This window comes from Dryas octopetala, chromosome 2 (assembly GCF_963921425.1).
Source record: "Dryas octopetala chromosome 2, drDryOcto1.1, whole genome shotgun sequence".
NCBI lineage: Eukaryota > Viridiplantae > Streptophyta > Magnoliopsida > Rosales > Rosaceae > Dryas > Dryas octopetala.
Window position 1 is genome coordinate 18,888,547 of NC_141367.1, and position 16,170 is coordinate 18,904,716.

Below are 16,170 nucleotides of genomic sequence, written 5' to 3' on the forward strand. Positions count from 1 at the left end.
AACTGTGAAGTAAAATCAGTTGTAAAGTAAAGCAGCTGAATGTTTGGTAAAGTATGTTTTCAAAAGTGCTGTGAGTGCAAAAAACAGTATCAAAGTGTTTGGTAAATGTTAATGTAAAAGTGCTGTGACTGTGTATAATTACTAAAATAGACATGATGCTAAAAGTGTCTTTCACTTATTTGTTTGGTAAATATAAAATGTGTTTTACTTGTTTTTTAAATTTTTTGCTACAAATTTTTATTAGCATTAATTTTTCTAAGAACAACATTATTAAATAACTATGTCTATTATTTTTTTAGGTATATTATAATTTTAATCATGCAAATAAAATATCATAATTAATTATCACAATATAAAATATAACTAACAATGAACATATTTTTTAATTTAAAATAAACAAATTAAAAATATAGAAATCAATGAGGATATTATGGATAAAATAAAATATTCATTGTTGCTGTGATTCACTGTAGCTTTCAAAAGCACCTAGAAACCTGCTTTCTGTTTTATTTGTGAAAAGTTTAGAATTGTGGGAAAAAGCAGTTTTTAATTTTTTTACCAAACACCAAAACTGCTGTAGGTGATTGAGAATTATCATCCACAGCAGCTTTTGGGTCTTCCACCGCAATCCCAAACGGGACCTTAATCCCTGGTTCAAATAGTCATTTCCTAAGTTTGCACAAGGCATGACATTGGGTTAAATGTAAAGGGATATGGCTATCCCTTATCCTTCATTTTATTTTCATCAGACTGAAGATCCACCGGCTTGTCGTTTATGTTATAAATCCTTTTCTAAGTTTAATTTCTTGTCACCCATTATATTTGATTTTTTTATATAAATTTTATAAAAATATTAGATTTTATTAAAAAGAGCATGAGAGTTGAAAATATTTATTGAGATAAAGAAGGCTAGTTTGTGTATGTGTATGTATGTATCAATTAATAAATATCTAATTAGATTATGTAATTAATAAGTACCTCCTTATGTTGAAGTATACCTCAACTTATTTATGTTGAGGTATGACCTTGTTGGGGCCCACACGAGTCGTTTTGTGTCGATCCGAACCGTTTGCAAGAATCATCTTCATTGATAGATTATCCTTACAAAAAATTAGCTAAATCGGAAATCATTTGCCAATCTAACTTTGATAAAACAAATGGATGGTTTCATCGAAAATATTTGGTTCGTCCATTTATTTGATCAAAGTTAGATAGGCAAATGATTTCCGATTTGGCTAATTTTTTGAAAAGATGATCTATCTATGGAGATGTAAAAATTGAACGGTTCGGATCGACACAAAACGACTCATGTGGGCCCCAACAGAGTATACCTCAACATAAATAAGTTGAGATATACCTCAACAAAAGAGCCTGTATGTGTATATATATATATATATATAAGTATTGTAAAATGATCTGTTCATTTCGCAGTAGTAACTAATTAGGTGAGCAGTTTTTACCTTTGAACTCAAGTAAAAGGGGAGCTTTGATACAATTAATTCTAAGCAATAGACCCAAAGTTGTATGACATTGGAGGCGTCAATCAGTGAATGTACCAATTATTTCTTTTCCTAACATTGGTCCACCAGTTTGAAATTCTGTAAACCTTACCTCCTTTATCTTATTTTCAAGATCGATGATCCAATTAACAAGCCAGTATTCATCCAATTAACAAGCAAGTGCATGCACTACATGCATGGAAATGACAAATGTGTACACCTAGCTAATATTATTTGACAAATGACTAATGAGTAATGCATGCACTCAGCTTCACTCAACTTTAAAAAACCAATAAACGTGGCAGCATTTCCTTGTCGTCCACTCCTTAAATGTATGTAATTGGTGATTAACCATTTAGAGTAGTAAGGAACAAATTTTGAGCACCAATAAACACAAACTTAGAGTGGTAAGTGTCATCAAGTGTAATATTATTGCATGATCGATTTTCAATTGCATATATAGTCAAATGTGAAGATTAAGATTCGATTCGGATGCCTAGCTTGTTATTGTGACTCTATTCCGTTGCTTCAATTGCAGACACCACTTCACGATATCACGCAGTTGATTTTATATCGCATAAATTAATTTAGGTCATCGAATACGGTTAAGCCTCATGAGTCATGACCTTGCTGCAACTCGCAAGTCTTGTCAGTTAGTTGTAGGAATCAATTATCCCTAAGAATCATTTTTCTTCCAAGATCTTACTTATTGTAGGGATTCTCTATCTTTTTAATATGAACTTCGAATATTATAGAGAGATTGAGATATCTTTAATTTCTATTTGATCATTGGAATCAAGAATTGATTTCATCAACAACGTGTTACGAATTTATCACACTTTTTGTTCACAGTTGAAAACGACAAGCAATTACCTCTTTCTTTCCTCACGCCTTATGCCACATCTTTAGATTTATAATACACGGCTAAGATTAAGGTCCCACTTGGTTCATAGAATGAAATTTTTGAAAAATCAATTGATCATATGCATTCTTTTGGGAAAAGAAACTACAAGATTCTCTTTCCTATGTTTAGTAATGCTGAGCAAGTAATCAGAAAATATCATCATATTATTTTTGTTTCCAAGTTTGGTTTGTGCATGAATAGGAACAAAAGTTGTTTGGTTTTCTAATTGTACCTTTAATAAAGAATACCAACTATTTTTTTAGATAGAATTAGTATTTTCTTTTTTTTGTGAAGACATAATTAGTATTTTTTTCAATTGTTAACAAGGGTAATTTGGTCTTGAAATTTCCTAATTAATGTTCTCCATAAAAATGGAAAAGTAAAACCAAGCTAGCTGGAGGGTTTCAATTTCCCCATTTTGGGGCATCATTTCTTTTGAAGTAGGAATTATTTATTGGTATTGAAATCAATTGTAAATATGGGCAATTTAATTGGTCTTGAAATTTTGTAATTAATGCTTTTCAATGAGAAAGAAAAAGCAATAATAAATTACTCTAAAATCCTGTTTTTAAAAGATTTTAAACTACAAACCCAACCAATTAAAAAAAGTAAATTTCAGTCCAATCTATCCGTGTACACACAAGTGGAGACGAAAAAATGCACTACAGAGCGCTCGGTGGATGTAGATGCATCTTTCTAGTTTGCAGATGCATCTTTTTATGTTGCAGATGACATGTTTTAGGTTGTCGATGCATGTTTTAGGTTGTAGATGCAGCTTGCAGATGCATCTGCCGAGCGCTCGATAATTCCCACCTAGCGCTCGGTGGATAGTTTGAGCTTCAACTTAATTTTTGGGCCAACTAGGGTTTGAGTTAAATTTCTTTCTCATTTTGAGTTTTTAAGCAAAGCACCCAATAAACAAACCCAAGTCGGCTGGAGGGTTTCCTCTTTTAGAGCATGAAGTATAACTTATTCTCCCAATGTTGCACTTAACAAACTTGAGAATGAAACTGGTTTCTTATTCTCAAGCCTCTTAATCTGCAAACCAAACGGAGCCTAAAAGTCAAACAAAAACAAGCACATAAAAAATAAGCAGGGGATCCAGATCCTTTTTGACTTTGCACCGTGACTCTAATTTTTATTGTTTAAACAAACAAAAAATTGTTGAAGGACAAAATCAAACTTTTGTTATAAATTTCGAGTATCTTAATTCATATATATCCTTTACAGTAATAAATTTGTGACCTACCAGATTTCTATGAATTGATGAGATAAAATAGTTAAAATCATAGGAATGGTACGATTATTGCACAAAATCATAGAACCCAACCAAGAATTTCTAACGAAAATTTGATTTATCCTTATTAGACAAAGAATATTAATTTAAAATATAATTGAGAAAAATTAGAGTTTAAGTATAAAATTGTGACACAAATCAAATTTAAGAACTAAAAGAGAAAAAACTAGTGGTTTTCATTTGGATGCACTACAATATATTGTTTTGTATGCCCCATTTTAAACTCTTTTCCTCAAAACTTCATAGTTTACTCCTAAATAAAATTAAGAAAAAAAAAAAAAAAGAATTCAACCACCCCCACCCTTATTGTCGTCGACCATTCCCTCTGGTCAACAACTCTTACACTCTCTCTCACTGGACCATACTCGTCTTACTCTCTCTCTCTCTCTCTCTCTCTCTCTCTCTTTCTCTCTCTGTGAAAGTTGTCACCATTCTCTTCGTCTCTCTCTTTCCTCTACAACTTTGTACAAACCATTCACCATGAAGTATAAATTTTTTATAGGAGCAATTTGGTCTTAAAATTTGTAATTAATGCTTGCCAATGAGAAAAGAAAAGTAAACCTAATATGGCTGGAGGGTTTCCCTCTTTGGGGCATCATTTTCCCATGAAGTATAAATTATTTCTTAATGTTGAACTTAACAAACATGGGATTGAAACTGTTTTCCCATTTCTAAGCCTCTAATTGGTGCAGCAAGCATCACACATGACTATTAGCTTCGAAGTGGTAGGCTCAAATCTAGCCATTAGGCTTCCGGTGTTCGATTTTTTCACACAATACCTTTCCGGAAAGGGATCGACGAGGCGAATCCAAGTTATGGTGGATTTTGGCCAAATAAGGCAATTTTCTAGGCCAAAATCGCATTTAAAGTTTTTTCGAATTTTTTGGACATTTTTAATTGTCTTTTATTGCTTTCAGTATTTAATTTGGCCATTGAACTTACCATTTATGACCTCTCGGGAGTTACCTAGGGTTTTAGTGGCCGGTATTTAAACAACTTTTACCAATTGTAATTTCAGTTTTTTGATGATTAATGAAAATAGAGATTTTTCTCTAAACCTTCTATCAACTTGGTAATCTTCGAATCAACAAGGTTATAGACCCCCTTGTTCTTGGCACTCTCAATTTAGAGAATCAACAAGTCTAGGGTTTGTGTGTGTGTGTTGTGATTCTTCATCTACGCTGCGTCACTATTCCATGAACCAAATGGAGCCTACTAGAAGTTGAGCATACACATAAACAAGTAGAGAGTTTGAAACATTTTTTACTTTCACTTTAACTCTAATTTGTCAAATTAGTGTTTAAACTATTTTTTTTTGGCCTTTAATAAAGATAAATTCAAACTTTCGTTATATCTTAATTCATATTTATCCCTTACGATAATATTAAGGTTTGTTCCACAAAATCATAGAAGCCAATCAGAAATTTCTAACAAAAATTTGATTTGATTTTTATTAGACAAAGAATATTAATTTAAAAAGAATTAAGACAAATTAGAATTCATGTACCAAATTGAGACACAAATCAAAATTTAAGAACTATTAGCAAAAAAACAGGTAATTCCATTTGGACCTACTACAATTGTTTAGTATACCCCTTTTAAAACTTTTTTCCTCAAAAGTTTATTTTTTTTTTTCAATGAAAAACTTCATAGTTTACCCACGTATAAAATTAAGTAAACAAAAAAGAATCCAGCCACCCCACCCCACCCCACCCCACCCTCTTTCATTGTCAGTCGCCTTTTTGTAAGGATAATCCTTGGGTGGGGGAGTGGGGACCTAATAAAGGGATTGTTCATATCATTGAATTGCATTAATAGTTAGGCCATAAATGTGATTCTATTTTATTCTTATAGAAAAAGAAAAATCCCTTCAAGGAGCTTCTCCTTATTATAATTAATATATGAAATAATTATTATGTATAATTGTAATGCTGGCACGTGTCCACATGTTATAATATCGATAAGTGTTATTAATATTATATTCTATAAATATAAATTAGTCGTATATCCATATTATAAGATATGAATTGTTTACACCACGTAACCGTATTATAGTACGTTTACATAATAATTTTTTTGCTATATATAATGTATATATAATACGCATTATATATTAGTTTTAATATATTGTAATAGTCAATATTATAATTACCCTATGATCCAAGATCAACATTATACTTTTTTATGATAGACCAACATTATTCTTTTACTAAAATAAAAGAAATGTTAGCTTCATGCACTCTTACTGCGTGAGTGCATTACGTCATATTTGAAGTGCATATATCATCTTTCTAAAATAATTGAAAATGTTACCATATAATTATTTATGGCAATAAATTCAATAATTAATAAAAAAATAATGGGACTTATTATTTTAAAATTAATACATATTTATTATATAAACTTTAGAGTTAGATCAAGTGGTAAGAATGAATGTGATAAAATAAATAAATAAATTCTACTGACTGGTGAGAAGGTAAGTATTGTCTAAATCTATTAGAGTTTGGTTATACTTGAACTCTAAAAAATGATTTTGAAGCCCCTTTACTCATTTGACTCACCCATGATTTTTGAAATTGTTTACGGCTGGTTCGGTAACGTTTTTTATTTTAATTTTTAATTAATAATAGAATGAAAAATGAGGAAACTATAAGAAAGATGGAAGATATGAAAGAGAGAGATGATAAAATCAAAATGTATATATATCATGATTCATACGTAGAAATAAAAACCAAACAATTTAATTATTTTTTTCAGTTTTAATTCTATGAATTCTCCTCATTTATTCTTCTATCTCATTTTTCCTCCATCATTTTCTCTCATATATGTTTCTTCTATATCTTTAACTAAAAAAAATCGAAAACCCAAAGACATAAACGTCTTAGTTTACTAAACAAAACTTACTTCTAATTAAACAATTTTATCTTACTATCATATTTTTCTTTTTAAAGCTAGCCACCAATTTTTCTTTGGATTCAAAATCCATGAAATTTAGGGTATTATAAGTTTTTTTTTTTGTTTAGTTTTTTATGGGTGATTGCGATGCATATAATCGAGTTATTTACATTTACACCCACTTAGATTTATCGTTTTTTCACATACACCCTTGAGGGTTTAAGAAAGTATGCATATACCCCTTGAGGTTTCAAAACTGTTGCAGATAACCTCCTCCCTCTTAATGCATTGACTCCTCCACTCACTTTTCATCTTCCCCTTGAAACATTCACACTACCTCTTTGCACCCCTCCAACATTCTTATTTGGACACCTCTTCTTATTATGGCCTAATGTTTTCTCTTACAGGGGGTTATATGCAACAGTTTTGAAACTTCAAAGGGTGTATGTGTCATTTTTGAAACCTCAGGAGGTGTATGTGAAAAAACAATATGGTTGTTATTGACTGTCACACAATTATCATTTTAAAAAAGTATGTGGTTGTTATTGACTTATATGTACTTTTTTTTAAAAAAATTTAGTGATGTCAGCAAGAGTCGTAAATTCATTTTTGTCTTTGTTTCGTTATTAATTCACATAGTTTCTCTTAATTTCATTTTGGTCAACAGTGACTATGTATTATTGATTTTTTTTTTGTTTGGCCCTAAAATATATTTTACTTAAATTTTTTTGAAAAAGTTCATTGACTAATTTGTAATATTGAAAATGTTTATTGATTTTTTTTTTGTTTGGCCCTAAAATATATTTTACTTAAATTTTTTTGTTGAAAAAATGTATATTTTTTTCTTAACGAGTGAAAGGGGTCATGTTGTGTTTATCCGTTATTTTTCGTGTCGTGTTTATCTTGGTATTTTTTTTTTCATGCTTTATCTTAACGGGTCGTATCGTGTTCACCCATTACTTTAATGTATCATGTCGTGTTTGACCGAATATGCAAAAACACAACATGTTACAAGTCTAAGGAAAGGGGATATGGTGGGATGTCTTAGACTTTCTTTTTTGAAAATTCATTTAGTTTATATATATATATTTTTTTTTTCCCACACAAATTTAGTTTATATTTTTTATTTTAAGGATAATGTGGGAATTGTCAAAATGAGGGGTGCAAAGGGTAATTTTTGGGGGTTTGAATGAAAGTTATTTGAAAACTAAAACTCTTTGGTACTCAAATTATTTGAAAAAAAAAAAAGAGGTGAATTCAAAGTGGAATTTTTCAAAAAAATGAGGTAATTCAAAATTAATACTTTAAACAGGGTGGGACCCAAATATTGGTGGTATATGTAAATGTTGTAATTGGATATTGCTGTCCTAACTCCTAAGCATCCAATGCTCAGATCAGAATCAGATGTATGTATCTATCCAAGCTTGTGAGATAGAGGGGTAATTTCGTCCAACAAAAGTCAGTTTCATTCAATTAATCACTTTTTTTTTGTTACAATTCAATTAATCACTTTGGTGCCAAAAAAGGACGCCAAAAATTGATAACCTTTCTAACCTCCATTTCCAAATCCGCCATGAAAGTAGCTTCAAATTTCTCTGCGGAACCCTAAAGAGAGAGAGGGAGCCCCACCCACAACGCACGAGGCACAGTCTTCCATGCCCAGCCTCCACACTCTCTTTCTAGTAAAACCCACTTCATTTCTCTGAGGAGAAATGGGCTCTCTCATCCCAATTCTTGACCTCAACCTCCTCCCAGAACCCAACTCAGGTTCAACCCCAACCACCACCGCCATGGCTATGACCTTGAAAGTCCCCAAAATCGAACCCAAGCTCGAACCTTTCGACGAGCCGATGGAGACCCATCAACCCCAACTGCCCCAAGAACCCTTCGTTCCCAGTCCCACCCCTGCCCCTGAAAATTTCTCTAATTCCCAACTCACCCCCTTCTTTGACCAGAACCACACTCCTATGTCCCAACCCTCCGCCATTTCCATGGACCAAGACAATGTCTACTCCGAGTTCCACCGCATTTCCGAGCTCTTTCGCACCGCTTTCGCCAAAGGGCTTCAGAGGTTTGGAGACGTCGACGTTTTGGACCCGGATTCAGGGGCAATTGTCCCGGTTTCGCAGGAGAATCAGCTCTCGGAGGTCGTCGTAGCGCGGCGAAAATACCAGCAGCGCTCCAACGAGCTCGTCCGGGTCACCGATCTCAGCGTCGAGGACCACCGGTACTTCCGCGACGTCGTTCGGAGGACCCGAATGCTGTACGATTCGATTCGCATTATTTCAATGGCGGAGGAGGAGAAGCGGACTCCGGGGCTCGGGCGGCGAGCCCGAGGCGATTTGCGAGCCGCCTCGGTGCTGAGGGATCGCGGGTTGTGGCTCAACCGCGATAAAAGGATCGTGGGTTCCATACCTGGTGTCTATGTTGGGGACATCTTCTTTTTTCGAATGGAGTTGTGTGTGGTTGGGTTACACGGCCAGGTCCAAGCTGGAATTGACTATCTTCCGGCGAGCCAGAGTTCGAACCGCGAGTCGATAGCTACAAGCATTATCGTTTCGGGTGGGTACGAGGACGATGAGGATGCTGGGGATGTTATTATCTACACGGGTCATGGAGGGCAGGACAAGTTCAATAGGCAATGTGCGCATCAGAAGCTGGAAGGTGGGAACTTGGCATTGGAGAGAAGCATGCATTATGGGATTGAAGTGAGAGTTATCAGAGGGCTCAAACATCAGGGCAGTGTTGCAAGTAAGGTTTATGTTTATGATGGCTTATATAGAATTGTTGATTGCTGGTTTGATGTGGGCAAGTCTGGCTTTGGTGTTTATAAGTATAAGATATTAAGAATCGAAGGGCAAGCTGAGATGGGTAGCTCCCTTCTCAGGTTTGCCGAGAGTCTTAGGATTAGGCCCTTGACAGTGAGGCCGACGGGTTATCTTAGTTTGGATATTTCTAACAAGAAGGAGAATGTTCCGGTTCTGCTTTTCAATGACATTGATGCTGACCAGGACCCCTTGTATTATGATTATCTTGCGACAACTGTGTTTCCGACGCATGTGTTTCATCAGTCCGGGCATGGTACTGGGTGTGATTGCGTCGACGGTTGTTCTGATGACTGCTTTTGTGCTCTGAAAAACGGAGGCGAGTTTGCTTATGATCAGAATGGGTTTCTCCTGAGAGGGAAGCCTTTGGTTTTTGAATGCGGCAACTTCTGTCGCTGCCCCCCACATTGTCGGAATCGTGTCACACAAAAAGGGTTGAGAAATAGACTGGAAGTGTTTAGATCAAGGGAAACAGGTTGGGGAGTTAGGTCCTTGGACTTGATACATGCCGGTGCCTTTATATGTGAGTATACAGGGGTTATTCTCACGAGGGAACAGGCTCAAATTTTTTCAATGAATGGTGATAGCTTGATTTATCCACATCGGTTTTCTGAGAGATGGACAGAATGGGGAGATTTATCTCAGATATATCCTGATTATGTACGTCCATCTTATCCTGCAATCCCACCGTCGGATTTTGCAATGGATGTATCAAAAATGAGAAATGTTGCTTGTTATATTAGTCACAGTTCAACTCCAAATGTGCTGGTGCAATTTGTACTGTATGATCACAATAATTTGATGTTTCCTCATCTTATGCTTTTCGCAATGGAGAACATCCCTCCTATGAGAGAGTTGAGCCTTGACTATGGGGTGGCTGATGAATGGACAGGGAAACTTGCTATCTGTAACTGAATAATTTTGAAGGTGTGATACTTTTTGAATCATGCAGACAGAGTTATCGGAATATGATGCACTGAGGTAAATCCAACTTCTATTTCAATAGAAGCTTTTCTAATTTTTTTTTTTCCTCTTTTTGCATCATATCAGCTTGCCCTGTTTTCTTCTCATTGCTGAGAATCATTAGTAGTAAGTTTGTCTTTTCCTGTACTTTGTTGTAGCTCTAGGTAAACTTCACTGTCAGCTTTTCACCTATTTATAGGTGCTGGGTGTGTGATTCCTTGTGCAATGATAACATTTGGATAATTTCTCATTTTTGTCTGCCGTTGCATGAAATATTACTATTTTCATTGAGCATCTGTCCTTGTCACTTTCAATGGTTTCATTTTCGAAGTTTTTTTTCCCCTATTATTGAGATTCCTTCCTTTTTAATTTGTGCTTCTTTGGAGCAAGGCTGTTTCATTAATTTCCATTGTAGATACTATGTCATGGGACATAATACTGCCTATAATTATGGGACATTATTTAATTTTTAATTTTCTGGGAACGGATGTTCATTCAAAGATAAATGCTTGAGGGATAACAGTTTCTGAATTCTTATCTGCTTCATGGTTGCATATTGTATGTATGTGGAGTAGTGCTTTCAAATTTGGTGCTTTAGAAATAGTTTTTGGATTATTGTGGTGAATCTAGTTATTAGTTTCTACATATAGAGGATATCATAGTCAAGAATTAAGAGACTATGATGGTTAAATAAATAACTGCAGTGAGAAAAAAGAGCAACAACTTTAGAGGAGTCAAGGGGAACATGAATGCTGTTTAAAACCAGTACCAGAATAGTTTGTCACCAACAGTGCTTATGGCTAAATTTGTTACTAGTAGTCTCTGACATGACTTTTTCTTGATATTTAGTCTTGACTCCTGCAATATGACACTGAGTATGCAGGAATTTGTCGTTTAATCATGAACCAAAAGAGAGAAAAAATTCCCCTTTCTAAACCACAACTATTTGATTTGTTTTATGGGAGGCAATTTTCGCACTCCTCTTTTCTCTGTTTGCACTCCATCTTTTTTTTAATGTATTTTGTATATTTTTATTATATATTTTTCCAAATCTACCCTTTATGGCTGTTGAATTTTTATTATAATTATCTTTCAGTAATGATTACTTTTTCCTAAATTCTCTCATCATTATTAAAAAATAATAATAAGTAATTTTCTCTCCCCTTCGTTGTATCTTCTTCATATTGCATCTTTTTTCTTTTGTAAACCAGTCTTGTTCGTGCTTTCAATCATCATTCTATACTTTTATTAGGAAAATATTTAGTCTGTCATATTTTTTTTTTTCGTTTTCTTCATGAGGTTCATGATTTATGTGAACCAGTCTTGTACGTGCTTTCAATGATCATTCTATACTTTTATTAGGAAAATATTTAGCCTGTCATATATTTTTTTTCATTTTCTTCATGAAGGTCATGATCTATGTATCTTCTTCTTCTTTTGATGGTGGGTTTTGTGTTATGAAATTAATTAGGGTTTTCAATTAGTCCACTCCCTCATTTTTGGGTCTTTTGACACTGCATAGCAACCACTACTAATTTGTAGCATATTTGATTTTAAAAAAAATGAATGTCGCATGATAGCTTAATAAGAAAAGAGAGCTAGGTGTACTATATATCAAGAAGACGAACAGAAGTGTAGAGAATTACATAAGTTTTTCTTCCTTTTTAAAAGAGAGTTTTAAAAATAGATATATTATTATAAAAATTTTAAAAAATTAAATGTGTAGGATATAATGTTGCATAGGTGACATTCTATAATTAAAAGCTAAAGGGTGTATGTGGAAAATAAATAATAAAAATATATACAAACATTTAAAAAAATAAGGAGTGCAAATGGAGAAAAGAGGAGTATGAAAATCACCTCCCTTGTTTTATTCAATATTGCTCTTTCATCAAAAGTTTCCAGTTGGAAGTTTTGTTAATTTTACTTTTACATCCAATGATAAAGTAATATGGAATTATGCTTAGCAAGAGCAAGGGGATTGGTTTAGGTTGAATTGGGTTAGGTAGTCCGGCATGGCCAGATTAGGTTGACTGTTTCATATGCTTTTTCTTCTTCCTTTTTTTTGGTCGAATATATGCTTTTTCTTCAACTAAACAGTATTTATGCTTACAAAAAGTGGATGAAAAAGTATCAGCATACTAAGATATTTTAATCTGGGAATAAAACCACCAGTAGGTATATATATGTAAAACCCATGAGGCTCTCTCAAAATGCTGACTCACATATGTAGTCATGAATGTGATGGGGTTCAACAAGGTATACACCCACCTATAACCTTTTTAAACAATTCAGTCTGATGGTATTTGCTAGTGGAACCTGAAAGAGAATTATGTGGGTTAGTTAAGTAATGCCTAATTTTGGAGTGGTTGGAATCTATTTCTAGTTATATAGGACCACCTGTTCTGGAGTGTAGCTGTTATAATTTCATCTCTAAAAGTGCTTATGTCGGTACAAGATTGCAGGCTTGTGTTAGATTTCGCCATCCTGGGGTTGTATGTTTATGCCAGCAGGGGCAGATCTAGAGATTCTTGTTAGGTGGGCATAGTAGCCAGTCACTGATAAATAAAATCTTATTGATTTATTTATTTTAGCCTCCCAAATGATGAATATAGATTTATGAAAAGAGTCTGAAAATTATGTACTTTTTGGTTCCAAAAAAAATGCTACTTGTTATTTGTACATTCAAACCCATTAGAACTAAATTTTTCAGTGCCCACAATTATATGCCTTTCAGTCCCAATGACAATGATACTATCCTGAGATTTTATTTTGCAATAGGGTTATAAATTATTTGGTGCATCTAGCAGGAGTGGTTTTGGCATATTTAGTCGTTGTCCCATTCCTTGCTGTCATTTGGGTATGTGCGTGCCATATAACTAATGAGCTCAGCTAAATTTGATATTGAGCATGGGTTTTGGTTGCACTTTTGGATTCTGGAACAGTTTTTGCATTGGAGTTCATATTTGATACATGCAAGCCTCAATAGATAATTGTGGCAAATTTATGGAATAGATGTTCCTTGAAGCAATTATAGGACTAACCTTTAAAGCAGATGCCTTTGTTGGCAAAAGCTATGTTATTATCCAGCAAGCAGGAAAAAGAAGCTATTTCAATTTAGTGTTTCTGGGATTTTTTGAAGGGAAGTTTAGTACAGGGAAAAGGCAAGAGATGCATGTTGGATTTGATAAGTCAGAGTGTAATGAAAAGAAAAAGCATTGAATTATTTATGGAGTATAAAGAGCAACAATTTGAGTTATTGCAGTAATCGTGAGAAAACCTTAAATTTTATACCTTTTATTACCTGTGGAAATTGAGTTAATTAAACCTTTTTAAGTGATCAATGGGAAATATATTTAAAGGCAAGCAGTAGTAGTCCCAATATCAGTTCAACTGACACATAATTAATCATCAGCCAATATAGGAACAATAGCAAATCAGATATCTGGCTTAGAAAAAATCTAGTAGCATCAATTAATGCTTAGATAGCTCAATAATTTTTACCCATGGAACTAGTACTTTTGTTTTAAAGCAAAAATTGTAATGCAAGGCACGCAAAGTGTTTTACAACCTGTGTTGCAAGCAATAAGCCACATGGCACAAGGTGATGGTATTTAGCATAGTTGGTGTGTGTACAACTTATGAAGTGTGGATGAGGATTTGGGGTAAGGATGCATTGATATTGATATGCCCATTAAATAACTCTTGAAAACCTTTGCAAATTTTTTTTTGTGGCTTCAGTTAGTGTTGAATTTCTTTCATCATATGCTATATGCTAATTTTATATATGCATGCTATTGTCTTCCGAATTCAAAATCAGTTTTGATATATGCCATAAACATTATATACACTTCAACAACTCTAGTCCTTTTGTATATTAGGAATGTCATTATAAAATTCAAGGTTCAATCAATGATATAAACTTTGAACTTCTATGAAGTGTTGGATATGCTTTGTAAGTACTTGGGAAGTAACCTTATCTAATTTGAATACGATACTAGTAAGATAATATCTATGTTAAATGATGTTTACTAAATTAGTTACCTAATATCTATGTTTATACTAAAAGGGGGAACACTGACAGTTCGGATGGGGAGATTCAATATAGTTACATATTCATCATTTGATTCCTTTTAGTATCACCATAGATAGAACCATCCACTGACAGTTTGGATGGGGAGATTCAATTATTGCTTATTTAGTATCACCATAGACCCTCCCAAATATCAAAACAATTCTTATCACTTGCCTTGGTAATGATTGCAGCCTAGAATTTCTTCACAATATAGGAACCTTTCCTGAATATTGAGTGTGATACCAGTCCTGCACCTAATGGTGTGCCTGCGCAGGTACTGGGGCAACGTGCAGCCTTGCAAGTTGATTGGGTTTGGGGTGTTTGTGTTTGTACTCTCTTAACTTGGCATCAATATTGTAATTGGTGTCCATTTAGTTGAACATATAATTATTTTCTCATTGAAATTGGTAGGCTTTCTGTACATGAAAGTGTATACAAATTTGATCTGTACGCCCTGCCCTGATCATATTAATTAAATGAATAGAAAATTAGATTAAAGTCCTTGGTCAACATTTTCTTTTAATAAAAACTGGGCATCATTTTGTTTGGTTGTTTTTTTTCTTTGAAAATGTCAAAAATTAAAACATACCTTATTTTGGTTGTTGACTAAGCCTGACATCTGAGTATGTAATTTGTTTCTTACTTTTCCAGAGTACCCTCTTGTGGTATAAAAAAAAGCACTTATTTTGGTTGTTGACTCAGCCAGACATTTGAATTTTAAAAATTTGTATAGCAGCGATTGTCTTTTTTTGGTTGCTATATTGTTTGGGATCATCGTTGTTAGTACATTACATACCATCATGCATTATTAACGTACATAATAAAGCATAGAATGTGTCTAGGTACATAATAAACCAAGTTAATATGTAGAATGAAGATGTGGTACATTTTTCCTAATAGTATAAAACCTATATAACGTATTTGGAATCTGCTATATTGGCTATGTATTTTAGGCATGGTTTTCATATTATATAGGTGGGTGTACATTGAAAAAGAATGTGAAACTTGTTCTTTTGTTGTTTTTTGCTAAGAGAATCTGAAACTCTGGTTATTGGACCATGATTGGATATATTTGGTTATTCTTGCAGATTGCATTAAATTATAAGATAACTAATCTTCATTTGTGCTCAATAACTTTGTTATCTTATGCAGATGGTATTCAGACTACATATTTACGGAGTTCTGTTATCTGGCTTCCGAATTTTCTTGTCCATAAATTTTTCCTCGAACGTAGATGCGGAAAATGTCAATTTTGCTGTCAGATCATCCAAAGCATTGACTTGGCTCATGTACACAGCAATTGAAGTCTGAGGTGGAGAAAAAGGAAAGAAATTGAAAAATGAACTGGAAGTAAGAACTAAGCTGTCCAAGCCATGGATGCTGATGTGCTGATTTGCTGATTTGCTCTGACATTTTAGACGTTTTCCGGTCTGTTTCCTGGACTTGTAGTTTGTAAGCCTTCATACATGCAATTCCTCTGTGACTGATGGTTGCCATTAGGTTTGTTAAGCTTGTTAGCACAACTGTACTAATCTTGTGTACTTGTAGCTTGTATATATATATAACGACCAAACTGGCTAAAGTTTGTACAGGAATTGTATAATTAGTGCATCCATAGATGTTTGGTAAGTGTCCATCTTCTTTAATGCCTTAAATAATTCATTGGTAGTGGGTGGTGATTAAGGATTTAGGGTTTCAGGTAACTCAAAGGC

The 16,170-nt window shown here is 33.9% G+C and overlaps 1 protein-coding gene across 1 annotated transcript; it reads left to right on the forward strand.

The window, feature by feature from the left end:
* The first annotated feature begins 8,082 nt into the window (after positions 1 to 8,082).
* Positions 8,083 to 16,075, forward strand: SUVH9 (SU(VAR)3-9 homolog 9). Its single transcript, XM_086232222.1, has 2 exons — positions 8,083 to 10,401; positions 15,611 to 16,075. The coding sequence occupies exon 1, from the start codon at positions 8,308 to 8,310 to the stop codon at positions 10,333 to 10,335; it is 2,028 nt and encodes a 675-aa protein (XP_086088348.1). The 5' UTR covers positions 8,083 to 8,307; the 3' UTR covers positions 10,336 to 10,401; positions 15,611 to 16,075.
* Positions 16,076 to 16,170: the final 95 nt, after the last annotated feature.

What these genes read in the sequence shown, in the direction of transcription:
- SUVH9 (XM_086232222.1), top strand. Translation starts at nt 8,308, where the DNA reads ATGGGCTCTCTCATCCCAATTCTTGACCTCAACCTCCTCCCAGAACCC.